Genomic DNA, 19,954 nt, shown 5'->3' on the forward strand with positions numbered 1-19,954 from the left:
CCCTGGAGTCTCCTTGGCACAGTCACTCATAAAATGTGAGCCTAGAAAGCATGTCAAATCCTAGGGCAGGGTAGAACCTGGGAGATTACTGTAAGAAAAAAACATCAACCTTTCCCAAAAATTCAAACCTTGGCAAACATTTCTTGGGAAGAGACTGTCCCAAATGCTGAACTGGGAGAATCCCCGAAGAGCAGCAAAGAAAAGCACTGGATGCCCAGCAGACCTTAGCCTGCCATGACAAGATGGATGGAGATCCAAGAGGGGCAGAGAAAATCCCACTGCATGGCCACAGTCAGCAAAACCTCCCGAGAATATCTCACCAGCCTCTTCCACAGCACAGGACAGGGACCACATGCTGGAAGAGGCTGCAGTTCCCCGCACTTGACAGATGGGAGCAGACAATGCACAGGGATTTAAAACTATCAGTAAGGAAAAGCAGATCTGCATTAGTGATCCAGGTGGATTGTTGTGCCTGTGGCTCCCTGGGACACATCAAGGGGACAAGGCAAGTCCTAGCCATGGTCAGTTCTCAATCTTTATCAAATGTGTTATCCACCATTGCTTTTTCACTGGAAATTTTGCGGAAGAGACAGCATGATCTTTCAATTATAGAATCATGGGACAACCTGATTTGGAAGGGACCCACAAGGATTATCAAGTCCAACAGTCCTGCACCAAGAATCTCACGATGTGCCTGGGAAAATGAGTGTGTGCTGAGCAGGACCCCAAACCCCTTCTTAAAAAACTGACTGCACTTTGAAAAAACATTTTGACCTGGAATAACTGCTGAGGAAGAAAAAAAAAAAAAAAAGAGATATTTTCTAAAGAAATGCTCTAGCCAGGAAAAAAAAAAAAAAGGGAAAGTGAGCTCTGTAGGTGATGCTTTCTGAAGCAGCTCTATCAGTTTCTGCTACTGCATTTCAAATTCATACCCCATCCTGCCACTGAATTAGTTTCATGGTTAAGCAAATCCCAAGTTAAATCCAGAAACAGGTGTCTCCAGTATGCTTTACAAGATCACTGGGAGATAGCAAGGCTGGAAGGTAAAAATTCCTCTCAGATCTTGTTTAGCAAAAGCTGAAGATTAACAAGCTAGTAATGCAAAGCCCAGTACAGAAAGATTAGAGTCAAATATTTATCTCTGTTCTTCAAAATGGATTCAGGGATATTCCTAAGGGCATTGTGTATGTCTCAGTGTATGGGACAGGAAACTGATCCAAGTAACAGGAGTTTTCTCACATGGAAAAATCACTGTCAGACCCTTGCAGCGCTCTTATCCATACATTTGCTAAAGAAATGCTTCCAGACTCATCTGAAGCCTCAGAGCTCAGCCTTTGCAAAGCAGCACTCTGTGCCTGAAAACACCCATGTCCCTCCAGATCTGCTAGACATTTCCAGTCTGTGTAACTCAAACGGGAATCAGAGTCCCTACAATTTCATCTAAATTGGATGATGGCATCTTCATTAAAGAGCATAATAAGAATGTTTGAGTTGTTTTTGGAATTGCTGCAAATCCTGCCTGCTGAAAGGCAGAGTGCTTCATTGTAACTTTTTCTTGTACACTTCATGATCTCTTTTGCTGATATGGATGCAATTTTCAGGAATTACATAATGCCAGGGAGCTGTGATATCATCTGCCTTAGAATTCTTGCCTTTAGCACATAGAGACAAAAGCAGAATTTACCTTACTACATGGAGTCCTTGTCTTTCATCCTGTGCGACACTAAATGGTAATTAATCTGTGCTTCTCCTGTAGCCATCCAAGAGAAACAAAATCCCACACTATTTAACTGGGATTCCAAAAGGCAAATCCTATGAATCCCAGAAGGTGGCTGTTTTGTAGCTCCATATAAAATTCTTTTTAGACACTGCCATAATGGCTGGGAGCTGAAAATGAACATTAAGATGAGTAAGTGATATTTAAAAACCCAAACAATGGAGAGATTTAACAGTTCCACAGAATCTTGGCTGAGATTCTCCCAAACAATCCCAAAAGCCTGGCTCATCCCTCTAGGGAATGAGGCCCAGAGCCTCATATCAACCTCTCTCCTGAAATGAAAGCTGGAGCTATCTTAAGCTCTGCAGCACCAGTAAATAGGAACCAGCAGGTCATCCCTGCTGGCCTCTGCACTCCCAAATTATTCCTCACAAGGGTCTGTACGTGCCCAGCCCATCCAGGAATTAGGGGTTAGGATGGGTTGGATTAATATTTACCATTTTTTCTTTCCACCACAAAACAAAAGCAGAGAGCAAAAGGATTTTCTCACAGGGTTGCTGTTTGATCCCTGATAACTTGCTCCTCCCTCCTCTAGGGACAGACTTGTATGGAGAGAGTTTATCCAGGCATTAGGGAATACTCCATAGACAGCAATGCTGGGCAGAACAGAGGAATAAATTTATATTGATAAATAAATGTGGCTTCACCCCCTGGAGCAAAATAGGATGGCCGCATTGTAATATTTGTGGGGGTAGGAAGAGGCAACTCCAAAACAAGAGAAGGGCAGGCACACCAGGCAGCACAGCTGCAGGATGATCTAGAAAGTGTTTTAAATGCCCTTCTTTATATGAGGTCTGCAATGCCACTCTGCTGAACTTCCCAAGAATACAGGGTGTTGTGAGCTAAGCAGCCACATCAGATGATATAAAGCGCTGCTCTCTTCCAGTTCTGCTGCTTCTGAAACTCCTGGCATGCACAGGGAACATTCCTTTCCTTACATTCAGAGCAGCTGAAGGTGAGACAGCAGCACAGTTAGGGTCACAGCACGAGGAAAACTGACAGCAGATGAGAATGCAGGAGTCCAGTAGTCCTCTACCTCCATTCGTTAGGAATAACCTAACTCCAGTCACATCACCATTCCCCTCACATCCCACTTCCAGTTGATAAAAAAGACCACAGACTGACAAATAGGTCATAATTATGGACACAAACAAAGGTGTAATAGAAGTAGCTTTATCAAAGTATTTAAATTTTGTGACAAATCTCTGCATCAACATGGGCAGGGAGCCAATGAAATGCTCTGCAGTACCAATTTCAGTTACCAAACTATTCCTTGGATAGACATTTATTACAGGTAGTTTCTCTGTTCCTATTTCTCCAAGACTTTAAGGCACAAAAGCCTGAAAAAGGGCTTATAACATGTATATAAGTGCTATTGTTTTCACTTTCACCTCTAATGCAACATATCAGTTTAAACATATTGCTTGTCCACCCAGCTTATACAACATCCAGTAGAAAAATCACTTTCCAGGTTAACAACCAGTTGTTGCACAATATATCAATGCAATTGCTCTGACCCATTTTTGCTGCAAGATCTTCAGTTTCACTCTGACTGGACAGTGGAAGACACTACAAAAATCTCATCATCTCAATGAGACCATCAAGGTGTGTCCACAATAAAAAGAAATAAAGGCATGATACAGAAAATAAAATTTAAATATGGTTGCTGGAAAAGGTGTTTTAAGCTGCTGGTTGATGGGGAAATATTTCCTCATACACAGGTGGAGAAGTAGGCCAGGTGTACAAGAGATCACCAGGCAAAAGGCATCAATCTGTAGCTTTATAACACTCCTTTCTATTTTTGCTCTTTGGGTTGACTGCTTAAAAAACATCAAACTTGCAAACTCAAGATCACAGTTCAAGTTAAACAAAATAGAAGCTTTCATCCTGTGCTCAAATTACAGCAACCTTACCCAGTCACTGGAAAGATTTTGAGACATTTTAGTGGTATTCAACAATGATCGTTTTTGAAATAATACATTCATGAGCGTTGGGTCAAATAACTTAAGACAGTTGAATGGGCAGCAAAACAGAAAGACGGGCAGGAACCAGAATGCAAAGGATATTTTTACTTAGAAGTCCAACTTTTTTATTGTACGATGGAGCAGAATCTCTCCCCTGTGCCATCCTGTTGAAAGTCTATAAATTACAATTCCCAGTAAGTATTAAGAGTTCATTTCAAGACAAAAGGAATAAAACTGTTGCAGTTCTAATTTTCACCATGAATAAAGGTTACCACGATGCTCCTAAAATACTTGTTCTCTACAGGAAAGGCCACAGTCCTCCTGTACTCCGAGTACCAGACCTGGGTGGGGAAAGAGCCACCCCTCACTACTGCAGGATCCAGGGGCAGCAGAACAGTCCGGAGCGCACTGGCAGATGTCTCACAGACACAATGCCTCAGCAATGAGGCTATAACACAGCTGGGATCTCTGATGAGACAGTGTCCAAAGGCTGCCAATGACAGTCCATCAAGGCATCGTAGAGCTCTTCACTCTGTTCCATAAACTGCTTGTTTGCTTCATGCACATCTAACTGAGGCGTGGGATCTATGGGAGGAAAGACAGACAAATAGGTCAAACATCAAAGGTGTTCAGAAAAAAACCACCCTGTAAACAAGTTGGTATATTAAAACAAACATGGGGGGAGTCTCAGTATCTCCAGTGTCAGAGGATAGTGCCAGAGTCTGCTCAGTGGTGTCCACTGACAGGTCAAGGAGCAACTACCTCAACATGAACAAGAAGTTCTTTCCATGGAGGGTGGCAGAGCATTGAAACAGCTGCCCAGGCAGTCTCTCTCTCTGGACACATTCCAAATCCACCTGGATGTGTTCCTGTGTCCCATACTCTAGGTAAGCCTGCATTAGCAGGGGATTGGACTGGATGATCCCCAGAGGTTCTTCCAACCCCAAGTACTCTGTGACTCACCAAACATTCCCAGCACTTGCCCAATCACAAACCTGAGCAGATCAGCCCGACTCAATCACTCTACAACGGGAGAAGGAATAACTACACCCAAACACATTCCTTTTTACAGTGGTGATTGCCCCACAGCAGAGCCAGTGGAAGGAACACACACCTGCACCTCATAGCACAGTGCAGCCACCTGTGCTGCCAGAAGGGGCTCACCCTGATGGAAAGGGCAGGAGCACAGGCATCTGTTCCCTTCTGCTCCCTCCACTGTGAGGTCACAAATGATGGATGGACGGATAGATGGAGTCACAGTCAGGAACGAAGGGAGTGCCAGTGGCACCACAGCATTAGGTGTGTGCATAGCCCTATTTTACACATGGAAGAAATGTTTGGAAGGCACTTTGGAGCTGGACAACAAGCCAACAGGTCCAATCCTGCTGCTCCCAACACACTGCGATGGACTGCCCAGACCCCTGTAGGGTGTAAAGCTCGTCTGGCAACACCAGCAACCCACAGCTCAGGTTATCAGAGTAGCACAATCACAAAGGTCAGTGAATGACTGTCAGTACAAAGCTACTGAATGGAAAGACTCTAAAACACACCAGGAATAAAATGTTTGTAAACATGTGACTTCCCTGTGATGGACGTGAGGCCCTGGTACAGGCTGCCCAAAGAAGTTGTGTTTGCCTCATTTCTGGAAGTGTCCAAGGCCAGGTTGGACAGGGCTTGGAGCAACCTGATCTAGTGGAAGGTGTCCTTGCCCATGGCAGCAGGTAGATAAAGATGGCTTTTGAAGCTCCTTCCCACCCAAACTGTTCCAGGATTCTATCTTTGGTTTTAGCCACATCATGTTGTATCACATTACAGGAGAAGAGATTTAAGGAAAAGGAATGATACAGTGGCAATACATGAATTCAGTTTCCTACAAATGTAGGAACCTTTCATACAATCAAGCAGAAAAAGAGATATCCAGAGATATCCTAAGTCTAATCCTGGTATGTTAGATTCAGCAAAGGGAAAGCTTCTCCTTGGAACGCTTTTAAGAGCCATTGAGAACTTCCACACACATCATCAATCATACCTGTGGATCTTGTAGATCTGTTACCATGTAATTTATTTCTTTTTTAAAGACAAGAGTTGGATACACTGCATAGTGCATATTCCACTCAAGACAGAAATCTGGAACAGCTGGCATGAAATGGTAGTTTCTTGCATCAATAAATGAAAGCTACTTGTACAAGTATCTAAAACCCTGATCTGGTTTAATGACCCATTTCAAGCAATGACTGCTTGAAATATTTTATCAGTGTGGTAACTATTATTATTCACTTTTACCTTTAAACTAAAAGCACAATGAAATATTCTGGGCTCTAAATGTCCAGATTTTACAGAAAAACAGAGTATCTACTTTTTTCTTGGTAGCATATCAGAAAAAAAAACCCTAGTAAAAAAAACGGATAAAAATTTCAGTACTACGTGAGATTAAAATCTCAGTGCTGGGGAAGTCAAACAGTTTCAGTTCTCACCAGGTTCAGACTAGGAGTAACAACAGTAAAACCAGGATGCAACTGTTCTAGGAGATAGTGACCCACACATTTTCTCAGATTTACTCAAAGATAAAGGTATATTATAAATTGAAATTAGGGCCAATATGAGAAAGTCTATCTCTAAGCAGTGCAGAACATACAGACAACTTCAACACAGAATTTGAGAAACATACCTTCCAATGCATCCTCACCAACTTCTTCATATGTCTGCAAGGAAAAACAAACCCCTTAGGACAGTAGATAATTATCTTTTCTTTTGCAAGCACCACTTGATTAGTACTATCAGAGACTGACTTTTATACTGGAGTTACTACAACAGAATTCTTCACACATAAGCCAGTGTTCCATTCCCAACACTCCATGGGCAAGATCCCACACTAAAATTGAAATTCCACTGTTCTGATGTGTTCTATCCATTATAACAAAGTTTATGAAGGATCCCAAAGGCACTCTGAGCACTGCCTGTACCAAGAAAACTCTTCTACCATGACAACTGTATTAAGAGACCCTTTGTGTCCTCCAGACCGTTTTTTACTTCAGCAATACCTCCATAAGATAACAGGACATACCAGGGGCTAAAAAATAAATAGAAATTATATTAAGACTTCATTATTGAGAAGTCTATACTAATATCTCTTGGTGTGTTCAGTCTGGAGCAGAGCAGACTAAGGGCAGAGCTCATTAGCGTCTGCAGCTCCTCCTGAGGGACAGCTCTGATCTTTGCCCTCCGTGACCAGAGACAGGACCGAGGGAACAGCTGGAGCTGTGTCAGGGGAGGGTCAGGCTGGATATCAGAAGATTCTTCCCCCAGAGGGTGCCTGGGCACTGAACAGGCTCCTCAGGTAACAGTTGTGGCTCCAAGGCTGCCTCAACTCCAGGAGCATTTGTACAATGCTCTCAGGCACAGGGATTGTTGGGGCGTCCTGGGCAGAGCCAGAAGCTGGACTCAATGGCTCCTGTGGGTCCCTTCTAGCTCAAGACATTCTGTGATTCTCAGAGCTGAAGAAAGATGTCCCCATCCCACCTTTCAAGCTATGTTGTGTTTCTGTGCTGCCCTACCTGCATGGTGCTCTGCGTGTAGCCATACTGGGGATAGCTGTAGCTGTAACTGCCCGTGTTCTGATCATACCCCCACTGAGCGTAGTAGTTGTGATACTGTTGGTAATACTGGTTGTAATTATAGTTGTACATCTGATTGTACTCCATTGGTTTCACACGATTACTTCAAAAAATAAAGCAGGAGTAAGTTGCAATAAAATAGTGCAGAACAAGTATGAAAAAAGCAGTGAAATAGCTTAAGATACAATGTGGTAAAGAGACAAGGTTTTGTCTAACATGCAAATTTCAATCTTTAAAATATATTCACTATTTACTGCAGCAATATTTATCATTTGCATACATCTGCATACATAAAGAAGTGGTTTAAATTTAATACCCTTCCCTGTATTCATATTCCTCTTCATAAAGAGACATTGCTTTCATTCTTTATGAGCTAATTGGGTATCACTTCCCGGCTTTGGGAAGAGTTCAGGACTATGAACTTCAGTTTAGAGCAGTCCTGAACAACAATCCAGATACTGAGTCCCTTTTTCCTTCTGATAAAGAGGATGAACTTAAGTGATCTGCAGCTTTCTGGAAGGTATTGAGTCTTACTTTACATTAAGAGTCAAAGACTTAAAGCCTTGCAAAAAACCTCAAGTTTTCTTTTGTAAGAATAAAAAAACCTCTCACTTCTGCCACTGTCATACAGAAACCTAAGCAAGAACTCATCCCCTTTCTCTCTAAACTGCGTGGTCTTCAATGCACAGAGTTGAAAAAGTTCATAAAATAAGAACTACTACTAGTAACCAAAAAATAAACTTAAATAGCCCAAGAACTGACTAAAATTCCTATTCTTTGCCATAAAGTGGCAGCATTTCCAAGGAACTAGGATTCCACCCAAATATTAAGATTTGAAATAATGAGATGATTATTATTGTTTGGAGATGAAATATGTCACACATAAAGCGATTTCTACTAATGATGAAATTAGTGAGAAGTAGGAAGAAGGAAGCATCAATCTTCTCACCACAATACACCCATTTTTCTGCTTTTCTCTTCCTTTCCCCCCAAGACTTATGAGATCACTAAAAATCTAAATATTATTCAAATAGGGAGCAATTACTATGATTCGTATTACCCTAGTGCTACGAGCCCCAAGTCAGACCAGGATCTCATTGTATCAGGTTCTGAACAAACACAGAAAAAAAAGTTAATTCCTGCCCCAAAAGTCTTATATGTAGTACACATCATAATAGAATTAGCAAGGTAGTTGAGCTTTGCTATCATTAAGCAGATTTAAACTATTTCAATTTAATGCAAAGGAACACACACTTGAAAAACAATCATATTTAACTACAGTATGTGCACATGTATATGGATCTAATAATGTATACAATACAAAACAGTGTCAAATGCTTAGTCTTGAGCTAATGTTGGAATTTCTTTGAACTCCTGGGCATTCTGATACACCTCATATTCATGGATATTTCCTCATTTTTTGATAGGGACATCAAGGACTTGTACTCAAAGCACTAAAAGGCATTTAAAACCAGATGTGGTTTTTCATATAAATGTCCAGCTGTTCTTCTACTCACGCTTTTGGTATAGCCACACTCAAGCGTACAGGTTTGGAACCCAATCCCACAGCTCCCTGACACTCTGTCAGTGCTCTCTTCTGTTCCAGTTCATCTGTGAATTTCACGAACCCATAACCTCTGTAGAGACATGGAATAACTCACATAAAACTAACCCCAAAGAGCCATGCCACGTTATAAAAATTAGTTACAGTGAAGTTTGAATTGGTTTGGGAAACACAGTGAATGAAAATGTCCATTAGGATTGTTGTCCCTGCTTTTGGGAGAGATGAAACTACTCTCCCTTCCAGCTGCTTTTCCAGCATGCCTAAAACCACACATCCAAACTCTGGCAGTACTTTCAAGGGCTTGTCAATGTAAAGTAGTTCTTGTGCCAGTGGATTCCAAGGAGCTGGAAGTGAGCTGACACAAGCCATGTTGAAATGTGTGAACTGACACGTGCTAAAACCCCAAATCTCTGCTGGGAGGATACTGATAATCTCAAGAGTTGCAAGTCAGCACAAGACTGACAAGATAGACTCAGCTTTTATCCAAAACTGCCCCACTGTGAAGGAAAACACTACTTTTCCCTAGGGTCAATGAGATATGCTTTCCAATCAAGTTCGCTTTTCAACAGGAATATATTCAAATAAGCTTTCTGCCATTCCCAACAACAGCATTTTCAACAGTGGGCCTGAAAATGAGTTCTTAACATCAAGTAGCTAAAACCTGCTCTGAGAGCACAATTGGAACAGGGACAACACATCCAGAACCCCTGGACCCTGCAACAACCCTTGGCTGTGGTGCAGCAACACTGCATGTCAGCCAGACAGAAAACTCCAACTCCCTCCAACCTCAACAATCCTTTTGCGTGGGATTTTGATGCTGTAGTGAGTCTGATGCAACAGCATCCAAGAGGGCAGTGCCAGGATCCCATCATGGGATGGGCTGCCTCATGCAGCAGAAAGATCAAAGTCTTAGGTGTGGGAGGGTAAGCGGAATCCATCTAAGCAAAGGAAGAAATCTGGGAGGGAAGGGCTTGTCTACCTGGGGAAAAGAAGGGCCATAAGCAAGGGTGTAAATTTACAGTGCATTATCTATTCTGTGGGAACTGCTAAACACCAAGTAATGTGCTATTTTGAAAGTGGCATCACCTGCTGCTCATGGGAGGTCTCCACTGGCAGCTTCAGAGCAGTTCATGCCCCAGAAAATGCATTACCTTGCACAGCAAGCTCCACACACAAGTCCAAATCTCTTACTTTTATACAGGTATGGATGTATCCTCCTCACAAAAAGACCAGATAAAAGCTTAGGCTTATCTGCATACAAACTAGATTATTGAGCACAAGCAAAACTCTACACAGATCTACATTCATTTATCTTGCCATCTGCCAAAGGACTATGGCAAATTAATCCAGTGCAAGTCAATTTCTAAGTCAGTTTAAGGTGTTCACACACTAACCCAACTATGTTTCTAAGCTGCTAAAAGATTCCTGTAGATTTTCAGATGGGACCAGGAGTGTGTAAGAGAAACCGGGAAGACTGACAGTTCCAAAATAGAGACAGATGGATGCAGTGTACAGGAATAGATGCTGGGTGCTGCAAGGGAGACAGTGATTTTTCCAAGTCTTTCCACACCAATGGCTAAACCACTGGTGTGGAAAGAAATAATTTCTTCCTGACCAGGACCTCCCTGAAGACCTCCTGTCCTGCCCCTGAAGTTTGGAAAAGCACCTGCACCCTCAGCAGAAAGCAGAGAAACAGGCACAGCACCATGCTCCAAGCTCCTCTCTTGTCTGAGCAAGAGGTGCTGGGAGGAGGCCTTCCTGATCCACCAGTCCTGGCTGGAAGGGCCAGGGCTTCACTGGGCATGTCCATAAGCCCCAAGCTCCTCTCCCACATCACACTGACAGCTGCAGTTGCCTCAGCTTTGAGCAATTGCACAAGTCCCAACAAAGCCCCTGGCACCAACACTCTGGCATTGCCAGGGGAGACAGCTCTGCTCTTCCCAGAAACAGGACTCTTAAGTCCGTGCTCCTTCCTCACTTCCCAAGCTACCACAGATTCCCTTTCTTTGAGATCTGCACCTGTGCACAGCTTCCAAAACCCAACTAACCTGTTAGCCCAACCTGCAGCACCAACACCTGTTTTATAGACAGAGACTGAAGCAGGTGCAACACACAGGAACTGTGGGGTTTACACCCAGAAGGATTAGAAGGCACTCAGAGCCCAACCCAGCAGTGTCAGTCCCAGGTGAGATGGCAATGAAAGCATGAGTACCCAACAGCCAGAGAGACTGAGTAGCTCTGCAAGAGGTTCAGGTTGCACATGAAGAGGAACTTCACGACTGGGGAGGAGTGCAGCTCTGGAACAGGTTGCCCAGACAGACAGAATTATCTCCATCCTGGGAGGTTTTCCAGGCCACACAATTCATGGATGATATGATGTAACACTGGCTGCAATCCTGTTAGGAGCTGGGGACCAGAGACTTTCAGAGATTCCTTTAAACCAGTCTGTCTGAGAAACCGCATATGAGAAGGTGAGGGAAACTACAGCCATAGCCCGTATCTTATCCCAACATTCTCACACGTATTATATCAGAAAATTGTGCTTCACTGCCATGCTCTGCTTTGAAAACAATGATGCTCACCAACTGCTCCTTCCTCTGGAAAATACAGTTTAACTTTGTGCTTTTTCAAAAATGTTTTCAATACATTAAGAAATCCAACTTTTTGATACCTGTTTTTGGCAAGAAATTTTCAGGAAAGACAAACAAGGCAGCTACTGAGAACCTGACAGTGAATCACAGCTTGTGTGTCCTGCCCTGTTAGAAAAAAAAAAACCGTACAGCTTTCACAGGACTATACACACAATAGCCTAAAGTTTGTAAAGCACAATTCCACCCAAGAGTCCAGGAAGAGAGTGTTTCAAGATTACTAAGACACTTCTCAGCATTTTAAGAAGTGCAATAACACACAAAGGGCCTCACACTGACAGAGGAATGACAATACCTATGGTGACTATCAAAACTCAAGCAAACTGCAGATTGAGTGGCCAAAACCATGATATTTCACGATTATTAAAATTAAAGCCAAAAGGAAATGTTTTTTCCCCTTGCTGCATTCTACCTTTCCTGTTGCCACATGTGAAGTGAAAAAAAAAAAAAAAAAGTGAATAAAAGACAACTTACTTGGATACTCCTGCCTGGTCCAAAACAACTTTTCCACCTCTACACGATGGATAAACTTTAACAAAAAATTCATATAACATCCCATCATCCACATCGGGAGTCAGGTCTCCCACAAAAAGGGAATATTCTGGGCTAAAGAAATCAAAAGAAAATTTCTTAAATATAATCATGCAAAAAAAAATAAAAAGGAAGGGACATGCTGAATGATAGTCACCATTTAGCCTAAATATTTGAACTCAGAAAGAGTGATATTAAAAGACCATTTAATGGAGACTTTAAAGTGTCACCAGTTAAGCTGCTTAACTAAAATTTTTATTGACACTGCTTTTTCAAGTTAATTCAAGCAGCACAACAAACCAACTTAACACTGCTTTTTACTTAAAGATTATTTCACTAATCTAATTATTTATTATTATTAATCTAATACTTTCATTAATCTAATCTGATTTCTAAAACAGCAAGAAAGCAATATCTCGTTTATAGATAGGCTATTTCAAATACATAGATCTTAAATCATAATACATAGATCTTAAATTACAATACACAAATTAGATACTTTATTGCTACAAAGTTTAAATACCTTAAAGGACACTGGATAAACCTGCTTTGCTGCACACAGGGCAAAGCACAAAACTGGCAGTCTAAGTTTTCCTCCCTCTACTAAAGACTGGCAGTGATGAACTTTGGGTTTACATATTTTGAATACTTTTTGCAAGGCAATCAATAAAGAGACATTAAGCAGGCAAAATTAATATTTAAATATTAAGCACTTACCTGTTATCAGGATGTTTTCCATACGTTGCATAATTCAATTTAAATCGCTTCGCCTAAAACAAGGCAAAAATGAATCCATACATTCAAATGTTATCACATGAATTCAAACAATTAGGGAAAAATACAATAAGCTGATTTAATACAACTTTCTTAATGCTGACACATGTTCACTGCCTTCAGGCCAGCCATTTAAGGTAACAAGCACATTTTTATTTAGTGTCAATACAGGTATAATAATGAAAATCAAAACCTGAACAGAGGTAGTAATAATAAATGTTAAATTTCTTCCAATTTTAATGACATGACATAATGAAATGACAGCACCACTGCCAGACTCTTGTGATTTAACACTAACAGATCAGTATCTGCCACACTGGAAAACAGAATCAACCTGAGTCTGGAAGTGTGGCTAAATATTTGGCTCTGGATATGTAGTAAGATGCAAAATTTAAGGGTTCCGAAAGAACTACATTGAACAGTGGAGGCCTCTTTAAATTTTGCACCTGAATTTATTTTTGAAACAAGTTTCCCAGCAGACCAGATTTGTGCCCTCTGGCACATCCGGAACTCTCTGTCCCCAACCTACCATACTTCAGCAACTTGTACCAAACTTACACATAAGTTTAGACCAAGATCTAAGGAGACCAGGATCTTTGGATCAGCTCTTAGATATCAGGGGCTAATCTCAGTATCAGAAAGCAGGATTTTGGAACACAATCAGAAATGCCCTCAAGATCAGGGTATTCACTTGTTCAGTACAGTGAAGAGCCCAGTGTATTCCTGGACCTTTTATGATGGATTTCCTTCCCTCAAAGACAAGTAAATAATTTTTGGGAAATAGAGCACAGACTTAACTCTAGGCTATAATCCTGTTCCTTGCATGCTTGCATTCTCTGGAGCACAGTATTACACAACTTTCTGTGGATCATTTATGAGCTAACACAAAATTTAGATCCACTTTGAAGCACTTAGATAGCTGTTTTTGGATCTCACTCTTCACTGCAATATTCTGAGTTTAAAAGCAATGAGACACCTGAGACAGCTGTTCACTCAGATGGGAACTGGGAACACCAATGCTTGGAAAAGAGAGACAGCACCAGCACCGTGGCTCTCTGTTATTCCTTTGGCTGATTCAGTATTTAAAAATAATTAAAAGCATGAGCCACACTCAAGTTGTCTGCAAACAAAAGTCTCTAAATGCGAAGGATGAGCTGAGCAGTTGCCTGAGTGCACTGATTTGGGCTGCTTTGGATCTTTGCCTGACATCTGTAATTCTCCCTGTGTGTTACACAAATCATCCCTCTACACAGGACTGTGTTTTGAACAAAACTGTGAAGAAAGATGGGTATTCCACCAAACTGCCATTATTATTTTACTCCTTGCAAGAGCTGCTCTCTTTGTCTCTCCAGTGACTACAGAAGGCATCCAAGATGATCAGTTTGCCTTAACCATGAGCAAACACGTGAAACAGATATCTCCAGGCCTCTCATCAACTCCTTTTAACGGAGCACATCACCCTCTCAGGAACATTGACTAAATAGTTCAATCTGAACTTCCTGGTTTCAGTCATACTCGGGTATTAACTACTCTGAAGTAGGAATCCATTTACCTTGTATATCACATCATAACTGAGGGGATTCTAGAGCTGCTTTATGAATCAGTCACCCCAGCTACTTCAGCCAACTCCTGTGGGTACAACAGACAGCTGTGTCAGCTGTCCCATTTTAATCTACCACACACTCGAGTCAACATCCTAAAATTAGCCTCTCTGACTATTCCTCCTCTTCTTCCCAACTATCCAGCTTTTATGTAGAAGAGACATTAGTTATGTATGGCAATTATTCAATACTCTGGCTCCCTCTCCACTGTAAAGAGGTTTGAGTGACTTCTGTTTGCTAAGGGCCAAGAACAATGTAAGATTAAAAGTCATGTTTCTCTTGCAAATCAATGTTACTCAAAAGACAGTGTGAACTTGCAACTTCATCCTGTACACATGTAACAAAACATACAGGTAAATTCTCAGGTTGCCTCATCCCTTAAAGTGTTCAAAGCCTGGTTGGATGGGTCTTAGAGCAATTTGGTCTAGTGGAAGGTGTCCCTGACCATGGTAAGAGGATGAAATACAATAAGCTTTAAGGTCTCTTCCAACCCAAACCACTCTGTGACTCCATGATTATACAAAAGGAGAGAGATGGAAGAATTGTGGCAGACATACACTATACTCAGTTCTAATGTCTTCCTTGTTATTCTCAGGTTTCTGATTAGTCCAACTTTGGTAACAGCAGAAATGCTCAGATACAAAAAAGCCCACACCCCACAACACTTCTACACACGGTTTTCATCTAGACAGTCACAAAGAAATCAGTGTTTTTTCTGAATAATTTTTTGAGCAAGAACATTATCAGTTTTATAGTCATAACTTCAATTCTAAAGCAAAGAAGAATCTCAGTTTGCTAACTACTGAATTTGTCTGCAATAATTAAAATACAAATTCTACATTATCTATCCCTTCCAAGTTTTGGTTTTCAGCTGGCTGAACCCATTTACTTACCGGTGTAGCACCAGGAAGTGGTTTTCCATTGATTTTGTGTAAACATTTCTCTGCAGTAGCTAGATCTGCAAATTCTACAAAGCAATAGCCTGCTGGAGTTCTGAACATACAACACAGAACAGAAGAGACAAAGGTTATAAATTCAAAACACATTTGAGAAGGAAACTTGTATTTTAAATAACTGGTAGGAAATCTGCTATAGTTGCAATACACAGAACAGTTTCTTTTTCAGGAATAAACATTAGCTACCAAAGAGAAACTGGATCTCAAGGGATAGCCCCTACTTACCATAGGTCAGGTCAACATAAGCACATAGAAAATAGTTTAGCTTATAGTTTACTTCCTACTTTCATTGACCATCAATTTGCCTACCCAAATTAAAACTACTGAAAACTGATATTACAATGCTTAATAATGAATAACAATGAAATTACTTTATTCTGCATAAATCACTCACTTAATTTCAAATGAACTCTAAAGGTTTTTTAATTGCTTCGAGTCAGACTTCCCACCTCTGTCAGTATCACACAGCTGCACTACAGACTAGTGACCAAAGTCTGGGGAGGTGTAATTCCCAGAGGGGTGGAATAAGATATATATACTGCTCTGACTGAGTGCTGGATGAGGCCAAACCTTGTTTGTTGAGGGGAGCCTGAAGAGCCAGCAGTGCCCTCTCCATTGCTCTCATCAATATTCCCATATTGGTGGCAGCAATGGTGAGAAACTCAAAGGCAGAATTCACTCTGATACGGAAGGACCACAGCAACACTTCAGTCCAAAGGCACTCAGAGAACAAACAGAAACAGTTACCCTGTCAACCTGTTTCGAATGATTTTTACACTCAGTACAAGTTCTCCCATGGTGGCAAAGGCTCTTGAAACAAAGTTTTCATCCATATAGGGCTCCAGCTATAAAAGAAAACAAAAAAAAAACCCAACAAAAGGCAAGTTAGTTCAGGGCATCTACAAAAAGGAGAACGTATGTGTCAATGTCCCTCTAAGCAGTTAAAACATTATTGAGAAGGATTTTACCCTTACACTTCAAAAAGAAGACTCATTTAAGAGGGTCGATGCCACTCAAAACCAGCAGGCATGCATGAACCAGGCTCAACAGTCTGCAAAGTGGAACCCAAGAGACAGTATGAATTTCAGAGAACAGGGAGCTTCACAGAAGGACAAAAGCCACTCAGAAACATACAGCAATAAACTGAGCATTTGCTACAGGGAGCAGTGGAGAAGGTGGCAGGCTCCTTCTCCAGGTGAAAGCAAAGGCTGGTCAGTGCTGTGAGTACACAGGCATGGCACGACCCCGGGTGGCATGTGCCAGGTGACACCTGCCCCATGGAGCTGTGGTAGGGGTCTGTAGAGCTGTGTCTGCTTGCACAACCCCGGAGATACTAAGCCAGCACTTGGGGGAAGCCCTGGAATTGCATCCCACAGCAGTTCAACGCTTTGTCCTGCCCATGGGAGCACTGACCATGCTCATGTCACAGGGGAGGACAGCACTGTGCAAGTAAGAGTGTATGTGAACATGCTGGAAAGCAGGTATCTGTGTGGTGTAAGGGACTGACAAGGAGGTAATGGTGCTGGAATTTGGATCAAATATACTATGAAGAACCTGAGTGAACAGGGTACCTCTGTGTGTAACAGAAACTGGAGAAGGGAACTAACCAAAATTGAGGAGCAGCATGTGTGACAGGTAACATGGAGCTGAACAATATATATACAAAATATATATAGCTCCATGTATTTGGCTGTGTAAGACAGGTGGCTCATGGTAACCTACAGCCCTCAAGTATTTGTGTGTCTGTCAGGTACCAGGTGGCTCCACCACTTGTGTGACAGAATGTGCAGTACGTGAAAGAAGCTGACCACACTGCACTTGCATGTGTAAAAGGCAGCAGATGCCCTGTGGAGGTGAGAGTGAAGCAGAACTGACTTGTCCCAGGAGCAGAGGCAGCACCACTCTGCACAGATGAGCCATGATCCTGGGGATGTGTGTGTACAGGAATGCTGGATTGGTAAAGACAACCAGTTGTATGGATATGTCTGTGTGGGTCAAAGGGCCATGGCCTGCTTGTGAGAGCAGTGATGAAAAAGAAGATAAGCTTTATATGGTAGAGAGGTGGCAGATAACCTTCTGTGTGGGGAAAAGGGAGAACGGGCTCCACGGAGCCTCTGTGCACGAGCAGAGGCAGTAGAGGACTCCCCGATACCATGGCAAACTGGGTTTGCTGAGTGTGTGTGGAAGTACCAATGGGATTCTCAGGGATGTGTTAGGCTGTGTGTACACACACACACGTGAGAGATGAGGAACACTACATGCAAGCAGGACTGCTGGTGTGAGCTGCAAGAAGGGGGCTGAAGGAACGTGTGCATCCAAGAAACAGGTGGTAGGGAAGTTGTGACGTGCTAGTGTGACTGTACATGCATAGTGGAGTGCATACAGGTGTGTACAAATGTGTGACAGACAGCAAAGACACTACATGCAGCAGTGGGACTGCATGTGTGTGTCACAGTGTTACCACAGTGGCAGCAATGCAGGCACCACAACACACTGAGTACACACACACACACGTGTAGTCCGGCTGCGTGACAGAGCATTACAACATGCTGGGATGAGTACAAGTGTGTGAAAGTGTGTGCTCAGCAGCGAATGGTGAAGGACACAGGGGCACAAGAGTCAGGGTGTGTGAAGGGCACACAAGGGACACTGTGGGCTGTGCATCACTGTGAGTATGCCCACAGTGTGCATGTGAGCAGGCAGCAAGACACCCTTGGGCGAAAAAGCACTTGTGAGTGTGCTTCACATGGGTGCTCTTCCTGCCAGGTACACACAGAGGCAGGAATGAGGGACCTAGCAGGGTGTGTAAGTGCTTGTGAATGCGTGTGAATGTAGGAGAGTCAAAATCCCTATGAGGGTGTTAAGTTCATCCACAGGTGTGCATGTAGGGGGTAGGTTGTGAGGGATAATCTTGGAGAGGTGCATACAAATATGAGTGCCTACAAGTGCAAGCACAGTTAGCAGCACAACCATGAGTGTGTGTAAATGCCCTGCACAATATGAGCACATAAGTGCCTATAGCAGTTGAGCAGGTAAAACACTAGATAAATTCTCAAAGCATGCAAGTGTACACGCTGTGCATCTGGGAGTGTGTGTCTCTTAAGAGTATCAAAGTGTGAGACTAGTTGGTGCCCATGCATGTGTCCACCCACCAGGGACACTGGTGTAAGTGTGGCTGTGACCTGGCTGCAGGCAGGCAATGAGGGTCACTCCAGCATGTATGTGTGTGTGTATGCGAGTGTAACTGCTCACAAATGTCAGGCTGGGGATTGTCTGAACGTGTGTGCCATACCAACATGCACACGACTGGATGAGGTGTCATTTGGGGAGTTTAGGGGTGTCTGAATGTGTGAGGGGCTGTGAGGCTGTGTCAGTGTAGCGGTGTCCGTGGTGTGAGGGAGTCAGTCAGGAAGGGGGCAGCTGGTGCCAGATGTGAGTTAGAGTGAGGGTGTTAGAACTGTGAGGATGTCAGTCTGCCGGTTGTGTGTGGGTGTCAGAGTGAGAGCGTCAGGCAGAGTGAGGCTATCAGTTGCTGCAATGGTGTCAGACAGTCATTGTGAGGCTGCCAGAGTGAGGGCATCAATTGGTGTGTCAGTCAGTGAGTGTGAGCGTGTCCGTCAGTGTGAGGGTGTCAGTGGGAGGGTGTCAGTCAGTCATTGTGCGGGTGCCGGTCAGTGACGGTATCAGCCGGTCAGTGCTTCCCGCGCCCCACCCCCCGGCCCGGCCGCTCACCCTCCATAGCCCCGCCGCCCCCCGCCCCGCTCACAAAGCCGCGCGGTCCCGGCCGGACACTCACGTCCCCCATCCACAGGCTGGCGGCCATGCTGCTCCCGCAGGCCCCGCGGCGGGTTCAGCGGGGCCGCGCGTTCCACCTCCCGGCCCGGCCCGGCCCCGCCGCCGCCGCCGCCCCTCCCTCTGTCCCTCCCCCGGTGCCCCGGTCCCTCGGTCCCTCCCCCCTCCCTCCCGCCGCCGCCCCGGCCGGCCCGGCGCCTCCTCCGCGGCCCCGGCGGGCGGAGAGAGCGGCGCCCCCGCCGCAGCAGCGCCCCATGGCGGCAGGAGGAGCTACAGCCGCGGAACGGAGACTGGGGGAAAGGGCGGGGGTTTAGGGCAACTTGGGGCGGGTTGGAGGCACCTACGGCTACCTGGGAGCAGACTGTAGTGAGGGGGGGACCGATCTTCTCTGCCGTGCCTGCAGTGAGAGGGCAGGAGAAAATGGCCTTAAACTGAGGCAGGAGGTTCAGCTATTAGGAAAAATCATAGAATATTCTGAGTTGGGAAGGGACCTACAGGGGTCATCAAGACCAACTCTTAGCCCTGCACAGGACATTCACATAATCCCACCTTGTGTCTGAGAGCACTGTCCAAATGCTCCCGGAGCTCTGGCAGCCTTGGGGTTATGACCACTCCCTGGAGAGCCTACTCAGTGCCCCAGCACCCTCTGGGTGAGGGAGGAAGCTTTTCCTGATCTCCAGTCTGAGCCTGCCCTGGTCCAGTTCCATGTTGTGACAAGGACTTTGGTCATCTC

The 19,954-nt window shown here is 43.8% G+C and overlaps 1 protein-coding gene across 1 annotated transcript; it reads right to left on the reverse strand.

The window, feature by feature from the left end:
• Positions 1–2,934: 2,934 nt before the first annotated feature.
• On the reverse strand, positions 2,935–19,317 carry TRNAU1AP (tRNA selenocysteine 1 associated protein 1). Its single transcript, XM_062509112.1, has 9 exons — positions 19,226–19,317; positions 16,177–16,274; positions 15,367–15,466; positions 12,816–12,868; positions 12,042–12,173; positions 8,873–8,992; positions 7,296–7,458; positions 6,410–6,443; positions 2,935–4,326 (listed from the first exon to the last, which is right to left on the reverse strand). The coding sequence occupies exons 1-9, from the start codon at positions 19,250–19,252 to the stop codon at positions 4,190–4,192; spliced, it is 864 nt and encodes a 287-aa protein (XP_062365096.1). The 5' UTR covers positions 19,253–19,317; the 3' UTR covers positions 2,935–4,189.
• Between the last annotated feature and the right edge of the window lie 637 nt (positions 19,318–19,954).

Source organism: Cinclus cinclus, chromosome 26 (genome assembly GCF_963662255.1).
Source record: "Cinclus cinclus chromosome 26, bCinCin1.1, whole genome shotgun sequence".
Taxonomy (NCBI): domain Eukaryota; kingdom Metazoa; phylum Chordata; class Aves; order Passeriformes; family Cinclidae; genus Cinclus; species Cinclus cinclus.